This window comes from Equus asinus, chromosome 20, assembly GCF_041296235.1.
Source record: "Equus asinus isolate D_3611 breed Donkey chromosome 20, EquAss-T2T_v2, whole genome shotgun sequence".
NCBI lineage: Eukaryota > Metazoa > Chordata > Mammalia > Perissodactyla > Equidae > Equus > Equus asinus.
This window is the reverse complement of record NC_091809.1, coordinates 37,045,114-37,062,150: the sequence shown is the minus strand read 5'-3', so window position 1 is coordinate 37,062,150 and position 17,037 is coordinate 37,045,114. Positions and strand designations below refer to the sequence as shown.

General features: G+C 55.1%; 1 protein-coding gene across 3 annotated transcripts in view; it reads right to left on the bottom strand.

The window, feature by feature from the left end:
- The window catches only part of KIRREL3 (kirre like nephrin family adhesion molecule 3), a 532,785-nt gene that overhangs the window by 19,227 nt on the left and 496,521 nt on the right, over positions 1-17,037 (bottom strand). For all 3 annotated transcript variants that reach the window (XM_014845407.3, XM_070489941.1, XM_070489942.1), the window contains 5 exons: positions 15,612-15,762; positions 9,214-9,319; positions 3,750-3,898; positions 2,221-2,348; positions 979-1,105 (listed from right to left, as the gene is read on the bottom strand). In XM_014845407.3, the coding sequence (XP_014700893.1) occupies positions 979-1,105; positions 2,221-2,348; positions 3,750-3,898; positions 9,214-9,319; positions 15,612-15,762 (661 nt within the window). The remainder of the gene's footprint in view (positions 1-978; positions 1,106-2,220; positions 2,349-3,749; positions 3,899-9,213; positions 9,320-15,611; positions 15,763-17,037) is intronic.

Genomic DNA, 17,037 nt, shown 5'->3' with positions numbered 1-17,037 from the left:
CCGGCAGGCCAAATTTCTAGAATTCAGCTCAGCCCTTCTCTGGGCCCCTGATCTGGGGCAGATCGGGCCCTACAAACCCAGAGGCCCTACAAATGTGGGGCTGGATTTCTGCTGGGGCTCAGAGCCTTGGGGCTTTGATCTGGGAAAGGCTGTGTGGGGGCAGGGGGCTCAAAAAGGGAACCCGAAAACCCAGCAGAGTGAAGTTTGGAAGTGGCAGAGGGACTTCGCTGTAGCGTTTCTCACCCTCTCAGCTCAGCAGCCCGGGGTGCCGGCCACGGCCCGGCACATTTCACGGCAGAGACGGGAATTTCTGTCCTGGTACCCCAGGCTTCTTGCTTCTCTGTGACCTTACACATCCCATCATCCGGGCCTGGCCCGATGCCCCATCCTCTGAATGTTTCATGTAACACTCATCTAGTAACTCTCACTGTGTTCTTGGAGAGATGTGAAAACACTCTCCTGTGTAATTTTTTTTTATACAGAGTAAGACACATTCCCTGCCCTCAAGGGGCCCCCTGAACACTTGGTCTCCTGGGGGTGGTGACAGGTCTTCCTGGTTGAGCGGCTCTAATGCGATGGGAAAAGGCCGACCAGGAGTCACAGAGATGCTCCCTTAAATTCCCCACCAGGGCCAAGGTCAAGGTCAAAAGGTAGCTATGGGATCTATGCTGGCTGCCCAGTGGCCCTCTGACTTTTTTTCTTGCCCAGGATAAAATTCATCAGAGACCACTCTCAGGGCTGAGACCCCTTAGAAGTAACAAAGGAAGAAGGAGGTGACCAGAAAACTAGCCAGGTCCTTCCTCTCCTCAGGGCTGGGCTCTGACATGGACTCGAGGAGCTGGATGAAGTTGCCATGGACCCATAGTTGGAGGTGGTAGCAAGGCCAGAAACAACAACAGCCCCTTTGGGGCAATGCCTGGGACCAAGATGCCTTGGGTGCCTCTCCCCGCGCTGCCCTGGTACGAGTGGAGGACTTACCATTGACAGTCAGCGTCACCTCTCGCTCGCCGGCTCCCACCCGGGGCACCACAGCTCGGCACACATACTTCCCAGCATCCTCCTGGCGGACGGTTTTGAGGGTCAGGGTCTTTTCATTGCTCAGGACCTAGGAGAATCAGGGAGGATGGGACGTGAAGACTAGGGGCAGGCCCTCTGTCCCTCAGAACTGAAGGGCTGAGAGGCATGCCTGTAGGTGAGTGACACGTCTCTAGCGTCTCAGTAAAAACCAGGGGTGGGGTAGGAGGCAGAACGTTTCATTACACACTGAGCCTGGTGAGCTGTCGGGGGAGAGGCCACAGCACAGAGGACTCTCTATAGCTAAAGATGCTACATCCTAGCGGCAGCCCTAAGGGGTGGGCGTATTGGGGGGTTGAGCATGGGAGGAGGAGGAGGACTCCCTGGCTGTGGCCCCTGAGGCTTTCTCATACAGGGAGGGGCTGCCAACCAACCTCTACCAGTCTGGCCATGGGTGAAATTATCCTACAGCTGAACTTCTCTGAGGGTCCCTGGACCTGTCTTTTCCGAGTCGTTTTCAGGATCCCTCTGGGATGTGGTTTGGGATCATGAAAAGAAAGCAGACTTTGGCATTAGCTAGCTCTGAGTTTGGATCCTGCCTTCAGCAGCATCCACCTGGTAGCCTTGGGCAGTTACTATCTTCTCTGATGCTGTTTCCTTGTCCCAATAACAGGGTAGTGACACTCAGAGGGCAGGGCAGCATCTGGCACGGAGTAGGCCTCACAGGGGTCAGAGTCCTTCTGCCTCTCCCCGTCCTGTACTGCTCGAGACTCTCACCAGTCTTCCTGAGGGGAGGGATGTCTGACAAACTCTCATGCACATTAAAGAACACACACATTCTAAGAGGAACACAAGCAGGAAGCAAAGCTTAACCCAAGAGCTAAAGGGTAACTTAGCTATTTAGGGAGAGTTGAAAAGCCTTTCCAGTGGCTCATTACTTCCGGCATATTGGTGACCCCTTGCTTTTCTCATCAGGCTCCTGACGGGGCAAAGCTGCAAAGGCTGGTGTGGTTAGGGCCAAGGGGTACATGCAGATACCTGGGGTTCCCTCTTCTCTTTTTGGGATCCTTCTTCCTTCAGCTCACACTGGAGGATATACCTCCAATCTAAGAGTGAGACAGGCCCTGGAAGGCAGTTCCCCCGACTCCGGGCCCATGGTCCCCCCACCCCTGCCAGAGGCCCTTTGGAGTCTGAGTGCGGACTTACCACACCGGAGCCCCGCTTCATCCAGACGATGGTCAGAGATGGGTTGCCTGTCCAGGCGCAGCTGAAGACAGCATCGGAGCCCAGATCCACAAGCAGGGACTGGGGCTCCGTGGTCATCCTGGGCCCAACTGTGATGGGAAGAAGGAGGAGACAGGGCTCTGGTGGGCTGGGAGCTCTGGGGACCCTCCCACGCTTGGAGGAAGGGGGCAGCTGGTACCTATGCCACCTCAGTCCACTCCAGCCCATTCCTTTGCATTTCAGTGCTCTGCCCGGGCTGGGCCTGGGGTCTGGAGTGGGATTCGGGCAGTAAGAAAGAGACTCCCTTCCCGGGAGCCCAGCCTCCCCTGGGCCCACCGCAGACATAGGCAGCACAACCTCAGGAAAAAGGTGCCCTGGTGCCATTTCCACCTGGATTTGCCGCCAGGGCTTTCTCATCCCCATCCCTCTGTCCTGGTCTCAGGAAGCCCCCACTCCACTGTGTGGGCAGAAGGGCCTTCCTCCTGCCCCAGAAATCTTGGGCCTTGGGATCTTCATGTGCTGGCCTTCAGGTCAACCACCCTCCTCCTAGAGGCCTCAGCTTTGTGACCTGGAATCGAGTGACCCCGTGCACCTGGCCAGCTCCCTGAGCCCTCCCGGGCCCTCTGAGGGCCTCTGAGACAAGGAGTGGGGGAGGCCAGGTCTCTCTGCTCTCAGGCTATCCTCTATTCCAGCCCCACCCAGCCTCTTTTTCAGCCCCACTGAAGTAGACCTGCCCTTGGTTGGTTCCCACGCCCCTGCTGAGTGTCGGTGAGCGTTAGTGAGGCTCCGTCCAGCCTTCCCCCGAAGCTGCCCGTAACTGGAGCCTCCTGCAGACCGAGCCTGGGTCCCCAGAGCGGGGCAGCGGTGGAATTTCAGGCGCGGGGATCCGAGGGTGTGCAGAGAGTTGCTTTCAGGGAGCAGAAGAGCGTAAAATTCGGGGTCAGGAGACCCGGATTACGCCTTCCATGTAAAAAGGGAGTAACGGCACTTTCTGTTGAGGCTGTTGGGAGCGAGCGGAGGGGACAGATATAAAGAAACTTTGTAAAAGTGCTTTTAAAACTGTGACGGGCAGTAGACAAGCTAATGCTTGGTGCTGTGAACTCATCCAGGGGCCCATCAACAATGGGCCAGCTCCCTGTGGGTCCCCACCAGGCCACCAGGGAGGAAGGTGTTGTATGCCAGCCCCTAACGGGAGGCAGCGAGGGCTATCGGGCAGTGGATTCGCTCAGAGCCTGGTCTCTATTCTCATTCTGCCACTTACTTGCTGTGTGACCTCAGGCCTCCACCCCTCATCTTGGTGGTGGACGTGCTAGTTCCTGCCTCCCCAGGTTGTAACGAGGGTCCAGAAAGACATGAAACACCACACGAGGAAGTTTTGTAAGGTGTGCAGCCTCAGGAGCCTGTGAGGCCTGGTTATGTTGTGTGCAATGGGTCAGCAACGGGCCCTCTGGCCCTGAGCAGAGACCAGCCCAGTGCCCGCTCCCCAGGGAGCCCCCACCAGCTGCACTCACAGTAGACATCGACTGTGCGGCTGATGTTGGTGCTGCCCAGGGCATTGGTCACCTCACAGGAGACAGGCTCTGAGAAGTATGTGTAGTCCACGGTGGTCCGATACACTTCTCCAGATGCTTCCTTGATGATCTGGCCCCTCTTGGCCCACCTGCAACACAGGTCCCGAGGCTGGTGTGGACCTCCAACAGCAAGGGTGGCCCTCCCACCCAGGGGAATTTCTCACGGGGGGCTGGATGCATCCATCCCACAGGACCTGGCATGGTCTGTCAGGGGAAATCTCCACAGAGGGGTTACTTCTGGGGCCAGGGGAGGAGTTGGTGGTGGAGACGGTGAGCTTTGGTCCATGAGTCACCAGGCAGTCAGTGGCACTTGACAAGCAGGTTATTCTGCAGAGGTGGGTTGACTCTTCCGGCGAGGCAATGGATAACCCAACTGTCAGTCCCAGACAGCGCGGCCGTCTTGCTCTGAGTTCTACTGGGGGCCCCATCCTGGGCCATGTTGGAAAAGAAGGAGGCTGACTCCATGACCTCAGAGGCCAAGATCTAATGGCACATGCCCATGCATGTACACTTATGCTCACACGCATGCACATGTGTACACACACGCACACAGGGAAATGAGGCTCCAGGAGGCTTAATTTCCAGAGAAGGCAAGAAAGTGATGGAGAAGTGTTAGCCAGTGGTCCTGACTGCCCCTCCCTCCCATTGGCCAGCTCTCTTGTCCTGACTCCTGTCTCCAAGGTGGGTCCCTGCATGATGCCCCCTCTCTCCCTGAAAGCCCTTTCAGCCCTCTCTTTTGGGGCATGGCACTGCTCTTTTTCCTGCCCAGCTCCCACCCTTGTACCCTGGCTTCACTCCTCAGAGGGCTTGGCCCATCAGTCCTAGCTTGCAGGGCGGCGAGAAGAAGGCTGTGCTGATTGCTTTCATCAGCCACCTGCCCGATGGGTACCACTAGACGGGAGCAGCCAGTAAACCTCAGGCCCGTCTTGTTCCTGGCTTTGGGGTGGCGATCACTCCATGGGAGCAGTGACCAGGCAGCCTCTTATCTGTGGGGCTGTGCTGGGAGCCCCAGGGTGCGAGTGCATGGCTGAGGGTGGGGGATTTCCTTACAGATCCCCAAGGAGAGAGAGTTCATTGCTTCCCTGGTTTAATCCTATTGTGGACAACACATTTTTTTTTTAAATCACGAACTTCCAGCCAGGCTTCTCCTACTACAATTCAAGCGTATTTCAGGGTGTATGTCTTTACCACAGCTGGAGAGTTTCCTCAGCCCCCACGACCATTACCCCGTGACCATGGCTCCCTGTAACCACAGCTTCCCTCCTGGCCCTGCCTGTGTTCCCAGAGCCTTTCCTGGACCATCTCCTGCCCTTCCCTCCATTAGCGTCCTGCTCAGTCTGGCCTGTCCAGCCCCAAGAGACGGCCATCTCTCAGCATCATGCAGAGCACCCAGGCTGGCACCATGTGGTTATTATTGTGAATTAATATCGGGTAATTATTAAGAACACGATTAATAATAACAATTATAGTCTAACAGCAGAGCAAACCATAGCTCCCTGAGAGCTTAAGGAGCTTCCCAACAAACCAGTATGAGTTATTCATGAATCATTTCAATCTCGAACTTTAATTTAATGACCGGGCTTAATAGTCAGGCCCACCCCTGCCTGAGGTGGATTAATTTAGTCCAGACATACACACAGTTGGGGATCTGTGTCCAACCTCCTCTCCTTCCACCTGCTGTAGCGGGAGGTCAGGTGGCGGATGCGGGGGGAGGCCAGCTGGCCTGGGAGGAGGGCAGGGCGAGCCCCTCCCGGTCTGCCTGGGTCCCTGCTCCTGGCTGCTCACAGCACCAGATGCTGGGCTGGGGGCGGGTGTGGGCCCGGCCCGCGGGTTCTGGTGGGCAGTCCTCTTTCGTCCCTGGAGAGGCTCCTGGAGAAGATGTGGCTTTCTCCCCTCTCCATCTGGGGCCTCTCACAGTGGAAGTTGTCGAGGGTGGAAGCTATACCCTCTTGGCCCTGAGGAGCTCAAGAGAACTGCCGGGGCTCCCGCAGGCCTGGGATCCCAAGGGATGGCTGGCCAACAGCTTTCTTGTCCCCAGCAGAGCAGCACTGTCAGAGCCTGCCTGTCTGTGCAGCTGCTGCCCTTAGCTCCCTAGGTTCTGTCCCCACCTTAGAGGCAGAGCGGGGAGCAGGAGAATTCTTACACTATCTTCCCCCAGGGTCGTGGACAGGAGCCGGCTGTGGGGGTTGGGCCCTCAGGTGCCCAAGACCAAGGCCTTTTTGGGACATCCCAAGAATGCCCTGTTCAGATCTCACTCAGCTAGTCTTTTTCTTCCTTTATCCCCCTCCCACACCAAAGAACCCCTCTGTGGGGATCCCTTCCAGAAGCTCCAAGCACTCATTCAAGCAGCTGGCTACAGGATCAAGGGTGGCCCAGAGGGCAAGTCCACCCTCTCCCATCTCTTCTGTCTACTCCTCTGCATTGGGCTTCACTTCCTCCTCCTCCTTCCAATTTGTCCCCTCACCCTAGCCACCCTGGGCCCCCTGCCTCCATTGTGGCTTTCACTACCTCTCCGAGCCCTTGGAAAGGAGTCAGATTAAGCCTTTCCCAATCAATGTCTAATTTGGCCTGAGCCAATGTAAGAGGATTAATTATTTATATCGCAGGATCAGGAGGCCTGGCATGTCACAGCCGACAGGCTGTCCTGAGATAGCCCCGTGTTTCACACTGGGCGGTGGTCCCTGCTACCGGTACCTGCTGGGGCCCCGAGGGAGCCTCAGAGGAGAGTAGGAGAAGCTGGTGGGGAGGAGCACTTCATGGTGTGCTCGGGCTTGTTCCGCTCACCCGGGCCATTCTGCTCACCCGGGCCGTTCTGCTCACCCGGGCCCCGGGTGCAGCGGGGCAGCCAAAGCGACGGCTAGCCCAACTGGATGCACTCCCATGGCCACCCATGTCCCCTTTCTGGGCTGTGGTGGAGGAGGGCTATCTCTAGTTTCCCAGATCACAGCCTCTCCTGTGGAACAGGGAGGAAGCAATCAAGACAGTGCAAGCAAGAAACAAAGATCCCTGTGAGCTTGTCAGTGTCAGGAGGGAAAAATCAATGTACGCTGTGTTGGGAATTGCTTAAGCCTTGTCCTCTTGGATTCCCACGCTGCATCTAGAAGGACCATTTGCCTGCTGGGGGAGACCCTACCAAAGCGAGGGGGCTGAGGCAGTGAGGTGGGCGCAGGCCGGCTGCCTCCTCTCTCCGCGGCTGCTCCCCCCTCCACCTTCCCAGGTAACCCTTGCTCTCCCACATTTTCTTAGTGGCCAGAAGAGCTCCCAGAAGCCTCTGGACTTCTGGAGGGGGCCTGATCTGGGCGGAAGCGTTTCCAGGGTCTTTGGCTAATCAGAAGGCCACGAGGGAAGGTGATGAGTAAGAAAATGTGCACCTCTGCCCAGCCCATACCTCGCAGCTCCTCTGGGTGTGAGGGGCTGGCCTGTGGCTGTGAGCAGCAGGGTGGGAGGGAGATGAGAGAAACCACAGGATACCCACAGCCTAAGGAAACCTGCACGTTCTGTGCTTGTTTGTTTCTTTATTTATTAACTTTTTAGTTTGAAAAAAACACCCTTTGAAATTATAGAAAAGTTGCAAGAATAGTCCAATTAATTGCCATACTCCCTTCACTGGATTTGCCGGTTGTTAATATCGTGCCACGTTTGCTTTGTGATGACCTCCCCCTGTGTAGATTCATCCCTTATTATTCCCACCATCATTGGTGTTCTGCTTTTTGAGGGTGGTGACCCTGGGGATCAGGCCCAGCAGCCTGGTTTCTTGATGTTTGCCCCCTGTCCTGGTCAGAAGGCAGGTGTGGAAGGGGATGTAGCTAGGTCCGGGAGCCAGGACCTGCCCTCTGCCCGGCCCTCCCATCGCTAGGTCCTCAGATGACTGGAGCCTGGCAGCGAAGAGTAATGGAAGTGGGAAGTTGTATGCTCTGGTCTGTGGGCTCCAATAAGCCTTCCTGGTGGTCTGTTGGAGTGAAGGGCTGCTCAGCATTAGAAGTATGTCTGGGCACATGGTACCTGGTGTTGAGGATGGTGAGCGGAAAGCTTGGAGCAGACAGCAGAGAGAAGCCGACCTTGTCAAGAGGAGCCGGGCCTCACAGATGAGAAAGAGAGTCTCCTCAGGGGTCTCCTTCTGCATCTTTACTCACTTTTAGACAGATGCCAGGTCCTGGCCAAACCAGACCTGCCCAGGACTTGCTGGGCTGCACGACTCCAGGAAGCCTGGAGGTCATCTGATCTTTCTCCTGCCTCTAACTCAGTGAACGGCTAAATTGGACAGGGCAGATGGGTTTTCATCTCTTTTAAAGTATCCTCAAGGATAAAGACTCGGTGTCTTTCCTGGGTTTCTGGTTCCAGTGTTGTTTAATTATCTGCACTGCAGGGAGCTCCTCCTTATGTCCAACCTGAATCTCTGGCTGCCTCTCTGGCCCATTTCCTCTCATTCTGCCCTCTGGGCGGCACTGCCTCTTGTCTTCCCTGTCCTCCCCTCCCACTGGCCGGCTTATTTCCTAGCCTGGGACCATTGGCATCTCTGGCACTGGCTGATGCTGCAGCTTAATAACCCGTCTCCACGGCAGGGTGACCTCTGGGCTCCTCCATCAGGTCTGGGATGGTGGGAAGGGATGGGGCAGAATTAGGGCCTTGGCTAGTTCCACAGCCTCTAAGGGAGGCGAGGGTCTGAGTCTGCCCTTGAAACCCTCTGAGGTCATTCGTCTCTGGAAATCTTGTGCAGTGATGCGCACAGGCAGGAAGGTACCCAGAGGAGCCACTCTGTGTGTTTATCCAGTCAGTCAGCCCACATTATGGAGTACCTAGTACAGGCCACACACTGTGCGCCATGCTGAGAGCTATACGTGACTAAACTGCAGTTCTTGCCTTCAAGAAGCTCAGTCAACAAGGAAGAGAAGCACGTAAAAAGCAGTGATGCTTTTATCAGTGTTGTGAGCAAGGCTGCACAGGGGCCGTGGGTATGAATGATCCCGGCGTCGCCGGGCAGGGTGGCCGTCCCAGAAATCCTACCCTGCCCAGGTCAACAGTTTGGTGAGCACATGGCTAGAATCCAGGTTCTGATCCTACTGGTTCTTCTGGTTGTTTTAACTTTCTTCCTGAGCCTCAATCACTCTTTTCAGAAATAGGGGTAAACAAGCCACTCAAACAGAAGAGGTGATACCTACCGCCTCCGGAAAGGGAGTGTTTGTGTGCATGAAGGGGAGGGAGTCTACCTGGCTGGGTGGGTGGAGGGGGGAGTTGGGGGAGGTTGAAGGGGGAGGGGTGTGTGGGGAAGGGAGGGGATCTTGGGTACCCACAGTGACCCAAGCTCTGTACTGGATGCCCAGGACCACAAGTGACACCCCAGTAATAGGCAGGGGTGCAGAGGGGTCCAGTGGCCAGGCCATGCCTCCTCAACAGGGACTCTTACCTGTACTGGGTGACAGCCGGGTTGGCCTTTGCAGAGCAGTGGAATGTGACAACATTGTCCTCCAGCACTGGCTGTGGTTCCACTGACAGGTTGACAAGCGGGGGGTCTGCAGAGAGAAGAGATCCCCCTGTAGACTGGGGAGCTTTGTCCGTGGTTTTGGGAATGCGTGGGGCAGGAAGACCCCCTGGGTAATATGGAGGGTAAAGGCCAGAGATTCTACGACCTAGGGACCCTCGGAGCAGCCACCGCCCCTGTGGTCCCCAGAAAGTTGGGAGCCTTAGCAAGGGGCTCCCCCACTCCATGGAGGTGCCAGCTTCAGGCAGTCCTGGTGGTGGGGTCAGGCTCGCTCTGTGGAGTCAAGGCCTGGTGTTTAAATGAACAGCCAGCGAGGAAGCCTGGGCCCCCAGGAGCATGCTGCCTATCTTCCAGCTTTTAGGGAGAGCAGAACGCTTCAGAAAGGAGAGGTGGGAAGAGGAGATGCAGGGGGCATGAGGGGGAGGGTGGACACTAAGCCCATTTAAATACAAACTCTCTGCCTTTGAAATGTCATTTCATATCTCTTTATGTAAAGGTTCTAGTGCATCCGTTAGCTTGAAAGTGGCATTTACACCCTTTCATCAGCCTAATCATCTCTGCTGAGTCCTGACTGGTGTCACCCAGCCCGCGGCTCCCCAGGCTGGGCTCGTCTTTCTCATTCAACATGATGAGAAGCCAAGCTCTGAAGAGCTAAATGGTGGGAGGTGAAGGAGACAGGAAATCAGAGAGACGGAGAGAGAAAGGAAGACAGGAAACAGAGACATAGAGACAGAAGGGATAGGAAGCAGGTAGAGAGATACCTACATAGGAGAGAGACATGGAGACCAGAGACAGAGAGACAGAGAGAGACAGACAGAGGCAGAGAGAGAGATTGAGAAACACAGAGGAAGAATAAGAAAAAGAGACAGAGAAACAGAGAGACAGAAAGAGACACAGAGAGAAACTGACCTAATCACAGAGACACATAGTCAAAGACTTCAGACTTAAAGCAAAAAGACCAAGGGAGACCAATCAGATGGAGACAGAAGATGGCAGGGTGTTGGGGAGAAGGACCAAAGAAAATAATGAGGAATAAAGAGAAGAGATAGGGAGAAACAGACGCTGAGAGACACAAAGGTGGAAATACAGCAGAGAGAGAGGTGGAGAAAGGCCTCGAGGCAGCCTGCCCTCTTGAGCACAGGGGAAATTGGCTCGGGACCTTCTCTAAAAGCCGATAACATCCATGCTCCTGGGCATGCACGGTGAGACTTGGCACCCCCAGGCACCCCGCTCCAAGGAAGGGGAGATGACAACCAGTGCCCATCTCTCTCCTCATGGCCTGGAGGTCTGGCTGCAGATCAACTCTAGGCTGAGTTAAGAGGGCAGCTTGGTTCCCATGGCCTAGCCAGGTCCCTGGGCCACATCTTCTGGTCAGTCCTCAGCAATAAGCGAGCAAATTGCTGGAAAGTAATGAAGACTTTCTAGGGGTTCAGCCCATTTTCAGAAAAAGAAGTAAAGAAGCCGGTTTCTCAGAGACCATCGAGAAAGATGCTGACCCCTCTGGGTACATGTGAAGGGCAGTCATGAGGCGGGCAAGATTCTACTCTGCCAGGCTCTGCTTCTGGCTGACATGACAGGGGGCATCCTGAGACACTCAGAGTCATACGCACAGCCCCTCAGCTGTGGACTGAGACAAGCCCACCCCAGAGTTGGGATCATTTGACCACCTGGCCCCCCCATGCCCTGCTGGTGCTCAGGCTGGGCTGTGCCTCCCCGCCCATTGCTGGGGCACGGGGGCTGGGCCTGGGAGGTGGCCCACAGGGGCTCGCTGGTCTCTGCAGACAGCCTGTGAAGATATGGGGGAGAGAACTCTGGTTCCTGAGCAGCAGGTGGCCGACTGTGCTAGGGGCCCGCCCTCCCACGTTAACTCCCAGTTCCTGATGGGGACCACGATCCTGGGGCAGCCAGCTTGCCTGCCTTCTCTTGGAGAATCACCAGGGAAGTGACAGGTATTTCAGTGATCTCGATCTTGTTTTTAAAGTGGTTCAAGTGGTTACAAAGATGCATAGGGCAGGGACTAGCCACGAGAGCTCTCTTCCCAACTCCCAGGAGAGCTCCCATCCCTAGAATCCTGCAGCTTCTCCCCAGCTGCTGCTCATCAGCTGGGTGCGTCCCGGCCTACCCAGCCAAGGACCACCAGCTTCCAGGGCCCATCTAATCAGAGTCCCAGCTTTTTTTCCATGCAGGGCTGGCCAGCTAGGCTGGGCGTCTGTGGGTTCCGTAGACTTGGAGACCCAGGGAGGAGCTTGCACCTCCCCGTGGGCTGGAGAAGCAGATTCGGAGGCATAGGCATTTGGTAATTGCCGCCTGGATCCAAATGCAGGGCTGACCCATGTGCTCACATTATAAAATTCCATACTGGCAGGTGGAGGGGAGTGCCTCAATTCAGCTATTTGAGGAAGTGATGGTGCCAGCTGATATAATCTAGAAACCCACTGCAGAATTTGGGGGGCAGTTCCGGGAGGCCTGTCCCCACCTGGGCATCCTTTATAAAATGATGAGTCTTTGGGAGCAGGGAGATGGAACACAAACCTGTTGGAAGACCCCTCTTGCTGCCTGATCCCCTCCTCCATCGGGGACCTGCCATCCTCTGTTTATCCTGTGGCTGCCTCTCTCCTGCAGCTTCCCTACTTCTTTGCAATATCCTTGACACCCAGCCTCTCTTGAAAGGCCTCAGGAGAATGGGCCCCTAGGAAGCTCTCACACTCTCAGTCTCATCTGCACCTCCACCCCAGGCCTAGAGGTGCCGGTGTCCCTCTCTCCACCCCTCTCCTCTGCGTGTGCAGGATATGAATTTTCAGGAATCCACCAGGTTCCAGAGGCATAAATAGTTTATGTCATATCCAACTATTAAACATGATTTTAATCCCACTTGTGATGTCAGCTGCATAACTTGCAGGAGGGCAGCTTTGATGTAGCTGGTGGAACTGAGATCGCATTGAACAGATGTTACAGCTGAGAGTCTGTTAGTGTTTCCATCAGCAACCTGTGCTCGTGAGCATATGTGTGTGTGTGTGCGTGCGTGAGTGTGTTCAGGGGAAGAAGTGCATTGGGGAGGGGTGGGAAAGGAGAGAACTCCATGACTCAGTGAGTTTATGGCACATCCATTTGAAACTTGGCAGCTGGCTGCAGAGTCCAGATGTAGTGAGGCTTTGCGGGTGTTAAGCTTTCTCTCCCATTACTCAATCTGGGGGCTTTGTCTTCCGTTGGGTAACATATATAGACCAAGGGAAACAAACAACAAATGTGCTTTTGCTGAGTTTGGATGCTTCTTGGTTGACTGAGAAAATGAGCAGGTTTGCAAAGGCAGCTCTGATCCAGGCCGTGGTGTCCACAGTAAACAGTTGGACGCTTACTGAATGAGCAAATGAATAAATGGAGGAGGAAGGAGGGGGAGGCGGGGGTGGAGAGAGCGTGTGCTTTTGCTTGGCAGACACATGCAAACACCTTCCACAAGGGGTCAAGTGGATGGGGACCTCTTCTCTGTTAGGGTTGTGGGGGCACCGGGGGAGGGGCAGCCACATATCCATGACTGTGCCTGCTGACAAGAGCCAGCAGGTGCCCAGTGTTCACCACGTGCCAGGAACTGTGCTAGGGACGTTCCCCGAATGGTTTAGTTAAATCCTCACAGCCACCGTACCAGGTGAGCACTGTTACCTCCACATACAGATGAGGAAACTGAGGCACAAAGAGGTTAAATAACCAGGTTGACATCACTCAGGCAGAATTCAAACCAGGAAGAATGCTGCACCTTAACCACGACCTGTACTGCCTTGGAGGGGCCGCTGATCTCATTCCTGACACTCTCTCCTCCCATGGCTGGGCCATCCATGGAAAGGAAGCCAGCAAGGGCCCAGAGACCTAGCAAGGCTGGCGTCCTCTGATGCAGATGTAAACTGACCATTTTTTGGAGTGAATTTAGAAGAACATCTTTTAAAGTCAGGATGGGCTGTTGTTATGATGACTTTCTTGTGACAGGAGAGGTAATAATGGCCTGGAGCAGAAACACTGCTTCTTTCTGATCTCTCCCCATCAGGGCCCAGGCTGCCGCCGCAGGGAGCATCCTGGATGGGTTCTCTTGTGTGGGGTTCCATAGCTGGCACAGGCCTCCTGACTAGACTGAGGAAGGAGGTGGCAGGCTTTGCAGTGGCCACACCAGCAACCTGGCAGAAGGAGGCTTGGATGACTTGAGTCTCCCACCCTCATTCCCCCTAGACTTGGCTTGTGTCTGGAAAGTGCTCTGGTTCATGGTCAGTTTTGGGCAAGAAGAGACCTTGGATGCCATTCGGTCAAACTAGACAGGGAACTGGAGTCCCTGGGGTGAAGTGACAAGCTTGGGCCCCCACAGCTCATGGGCAGTGCTGCCTTCCTCGATAATGGACAACCTGATCCCACAGCATCATGCTTGCTCAGGAGCTGGGCCTATAGCTATGCATCCCAGCTGCCACACAGAAGAAGCAGGTGAGTGTGGAGAGCCAGGGCCTGGACCAGGGCCAGGGGAGGGCAGCATTCCTCTCGAGGCGACCCTGTACTCACATGACTCTCCATGTGAGCACCTCGCTCCCGTCACCCTGGGCCTAGGCCTGGCAAGAGGCCTGCTGTTCTTGGTTCTCATTGACTGAAGGATGGAAGAAGAGCCCTTCTGCCTGGTGTAGGTTGTGAGGGAGAAAGGCGTTAGTAGCTGGTGGCAAGATAAGGAAGATAAAGCCTTCTCCGAGAACTCAGCTTTTGTGTCTGGGTGTCTAGCGCGACCGCATCTGAGGGTTACAACTGTTTCTTCTGCCCTCTGGCATCTGAATGGCACCTGCCAGGGTTCTAGAGGCTGAGTGGGAACTTCTGTTCTCTGGCTCCCAGGATGGGCTCTGGAAACCTTAGGATACCGCCCCCCTGGACTCCAGCTTCCTGGAGAGCCACGCGGAGTGCAGAGTCCAGCCAGGGCTGTCGAGAAGTGTTTTCAAATGAATTTGATTTAAAATGAATAAAATGATGAGGCGGAAGTGAATGCCAGCACCTCCAGCCTTGTCATTCAGAGCCTACGACCAAAGCAGCCACCAGCACGTGGTGGCATCATCGCCTCTGGCAGGGAGGGGCCTTTAGAGAAGAACGGTTGACCTTTGACAGCTGATGCTTCAAACCTAAACTAGGCCAGTACTGAGAGGAAGGCCACTGGACCACCTGGGAGCTTCTTGCTCTCTGGGGTGATGGGCACTTTGGGGAGACTGTTAGGAGGCCTTTAGGAGGCTCTTTAGATGACTTTTGGAGCACAATGCTGGTAGAGCTTTAAAGCATCATTATGGTTAGTATTACTCGTAATAACTGACACTTGCTGAGGCTCCCCAAGTGGACATGCAGAAGATGGATTACCAGTGTGGGAAGCTGGGCTGCCTACATCTGAAACTTACGTGGCCTTGGGCAAGCTAATTAACCTTTGAGTGCCTCGGTTTCCCCAGATAGGGACCACAGTCATACCGACTCCGAATGGCTGTGAAGATTAAGTGAGATAATACATGGAAAGTATGGGCTGACTGAATAATTGCTCTTCTTCTTCTTCTTCTTCTCTCCTTGACTGACCTTCCATAGAGGGGCCTCTTTATACCCGCTAGCAGGCATGTGCTGTCTCCCCACTCTGGAGGCCCCAGGTATCCTTCAGCTCCCAGCATCTCTGCTCCAGCTTCCCCTCCAAGGCAGGTATGTGGTCACCTGGCTAGGCCAGCAGGGCCAGGGGCTGACCATGATGTTTATTGATGTGGAGGTTCTACCTCATATAGGTGTAGAAATATGACTTGAACATGCTGTTTGCACAGGACCCTCATCTGTGATTTTTTTTTTTGGTGAGGAAGATTTGCCCTGAGCTAACATCTGTTGCCAATCTTCCTCTTTTTTCTTTTTCTTCGCTTGAGGAAGATTAGTCCTGAGCTAACGTCTGTGCCAATCTTCCTCTACTTTGTATGTGGGATGCCTCCACAGCACGGCTGATGAGTGGAGCAGGTCTGCACCCAGGATCTGAACCCACGAACCTGGGCCATCAAAGTGGAGCGTGTGGGACTTTAACTACTCAGCCACAGGGCCGGCCCCTCATCTGTGATGTTTTTACTTCATGTGACAATAAGAAGCACAAGCTGATCCTTTGGGTGCCCATAAACACAAACCTGGCCAGTCCACGGAGCTAGCTGAGCCATCTCGCATCCCATGGGGAGGGAGCCTGAAGATGCTGGGGTGTGGTTCTGGTGAGCTGGTTGTCCAGGCCTGGCCCCTTCCCTCAACCTGTGCTCTGGGCCAGGGGCCACGTGGTCCCCCCCAGGTCCAGGCCGATCAGTACTCACGCTGGATGTCGATGGTGACCGAGGTCTCCTTCCCTCCAGGAATGGCTTTGTTGGTGGCTCGGCACACGATACTCTGCCCGTTCTCCACATCGCCGGGGGAGATGAAGAGGGTACTCACGATGCTCTCCCGCTTGCCATCGCGAAGCAGGGTCTGGGGGGCAGGGAGAGAGGGCCCCACGTCACTCGGCTGGGATGGTCTGAGCAGGTAGGGGAGGACATGCCCCAGCCTCAGAGAGGAGGAGGGAGCCCTGTGGATGGAGGCAGGTCAGTTCAGGACACCTAGGGGCACTGGTCTCTGCACAGAGCTGGGAGTTACCCTTGCTCCCTGGCCTGGCTGAGGGCTGGGCTGGGGAAGGTAAAAGGGACTAGAAAGTTTTCCATCATGCACAGAAATCAGCCTGGGCTTGCAAACCCCAAAGCATAAAAGAAACGAGGCTGCGCCCAACAGAAACCAGGCTGCAGGTCCTATGTAGAAATGAGTGAGCATCTATCTGCCTCTGGTCCGGGGGAGTCTCTAGTCTCCAGGAAGCACTAAGATGGGAGCCACAGGTGCTGCCGTGGGACCTGAGGCAGTGACGCAGTCTGTGGCAGGGGGCGCACTGTGGGGCCTGGGGGTAAGGGCAGGAGGGGTGGGAGGGGTATGCGGGCAGAATCAATGTACGCTGAATGTGTTATTTATCTATATAAACCTCCGCAGCTTTTCGAAGTGTTTCACTTCCTGATCTCATTAGAGCCCTGAACAAGTCATAAGCAGGACAGGTGCCATTATTTTCATCTGACAGCTGAGAAGACAGGGGTGATCAAGAGAGGCTTTGGGGCTTGACCAAACTCACACTGCAAGTTGGGGGTAAAGTAAGTAAGAGGGTCCTGCAGTGGGTTGAACAGTGTCCCCCCAAATTCATGTCCACCCAGAACCTCAGAATGTGACCTTATTTGAGAAGAGGGTCTTCGCAGATTATTTAAGCAATTAGTAATTAGCTAAGCATCTTGAGACAAGACCATCCTGGATTTAGAGTGGAACCTAAATCCAATGACTGGTGTCCTCATCAGAAGAGGAGAGGACCAGAGAGACAGAGGAGGAGCCATATGGAGGAGGAGGCAGAGATTGGAGTGATGCCGCCACAAGCCAAGGAACGCCAGGAGCCTCCAGGAGCTGGGAGAGGAACGGAGGGATTCCCCAGGGCCTTTGGAGGGAGCAGGGCCATGCCGGCACCTTGACTTCACACTTCTGGCCTCAGAACTGGGAGCCCATAAGCTTCGGTTGTTTTAAGTACCCGTTGTGGTACTCGGTTAGGGCAGCCCTAGGAAACTAATGCGATCCTGAAGCCCTTGGTCTCCTGTCTTCCGTTCCTTTATTTCCTGGGACCATGAGGTCATGGCTCATGGTGGCTATTCTCCCGTCACTGCTGCTCCCCCTTCTCTCTGC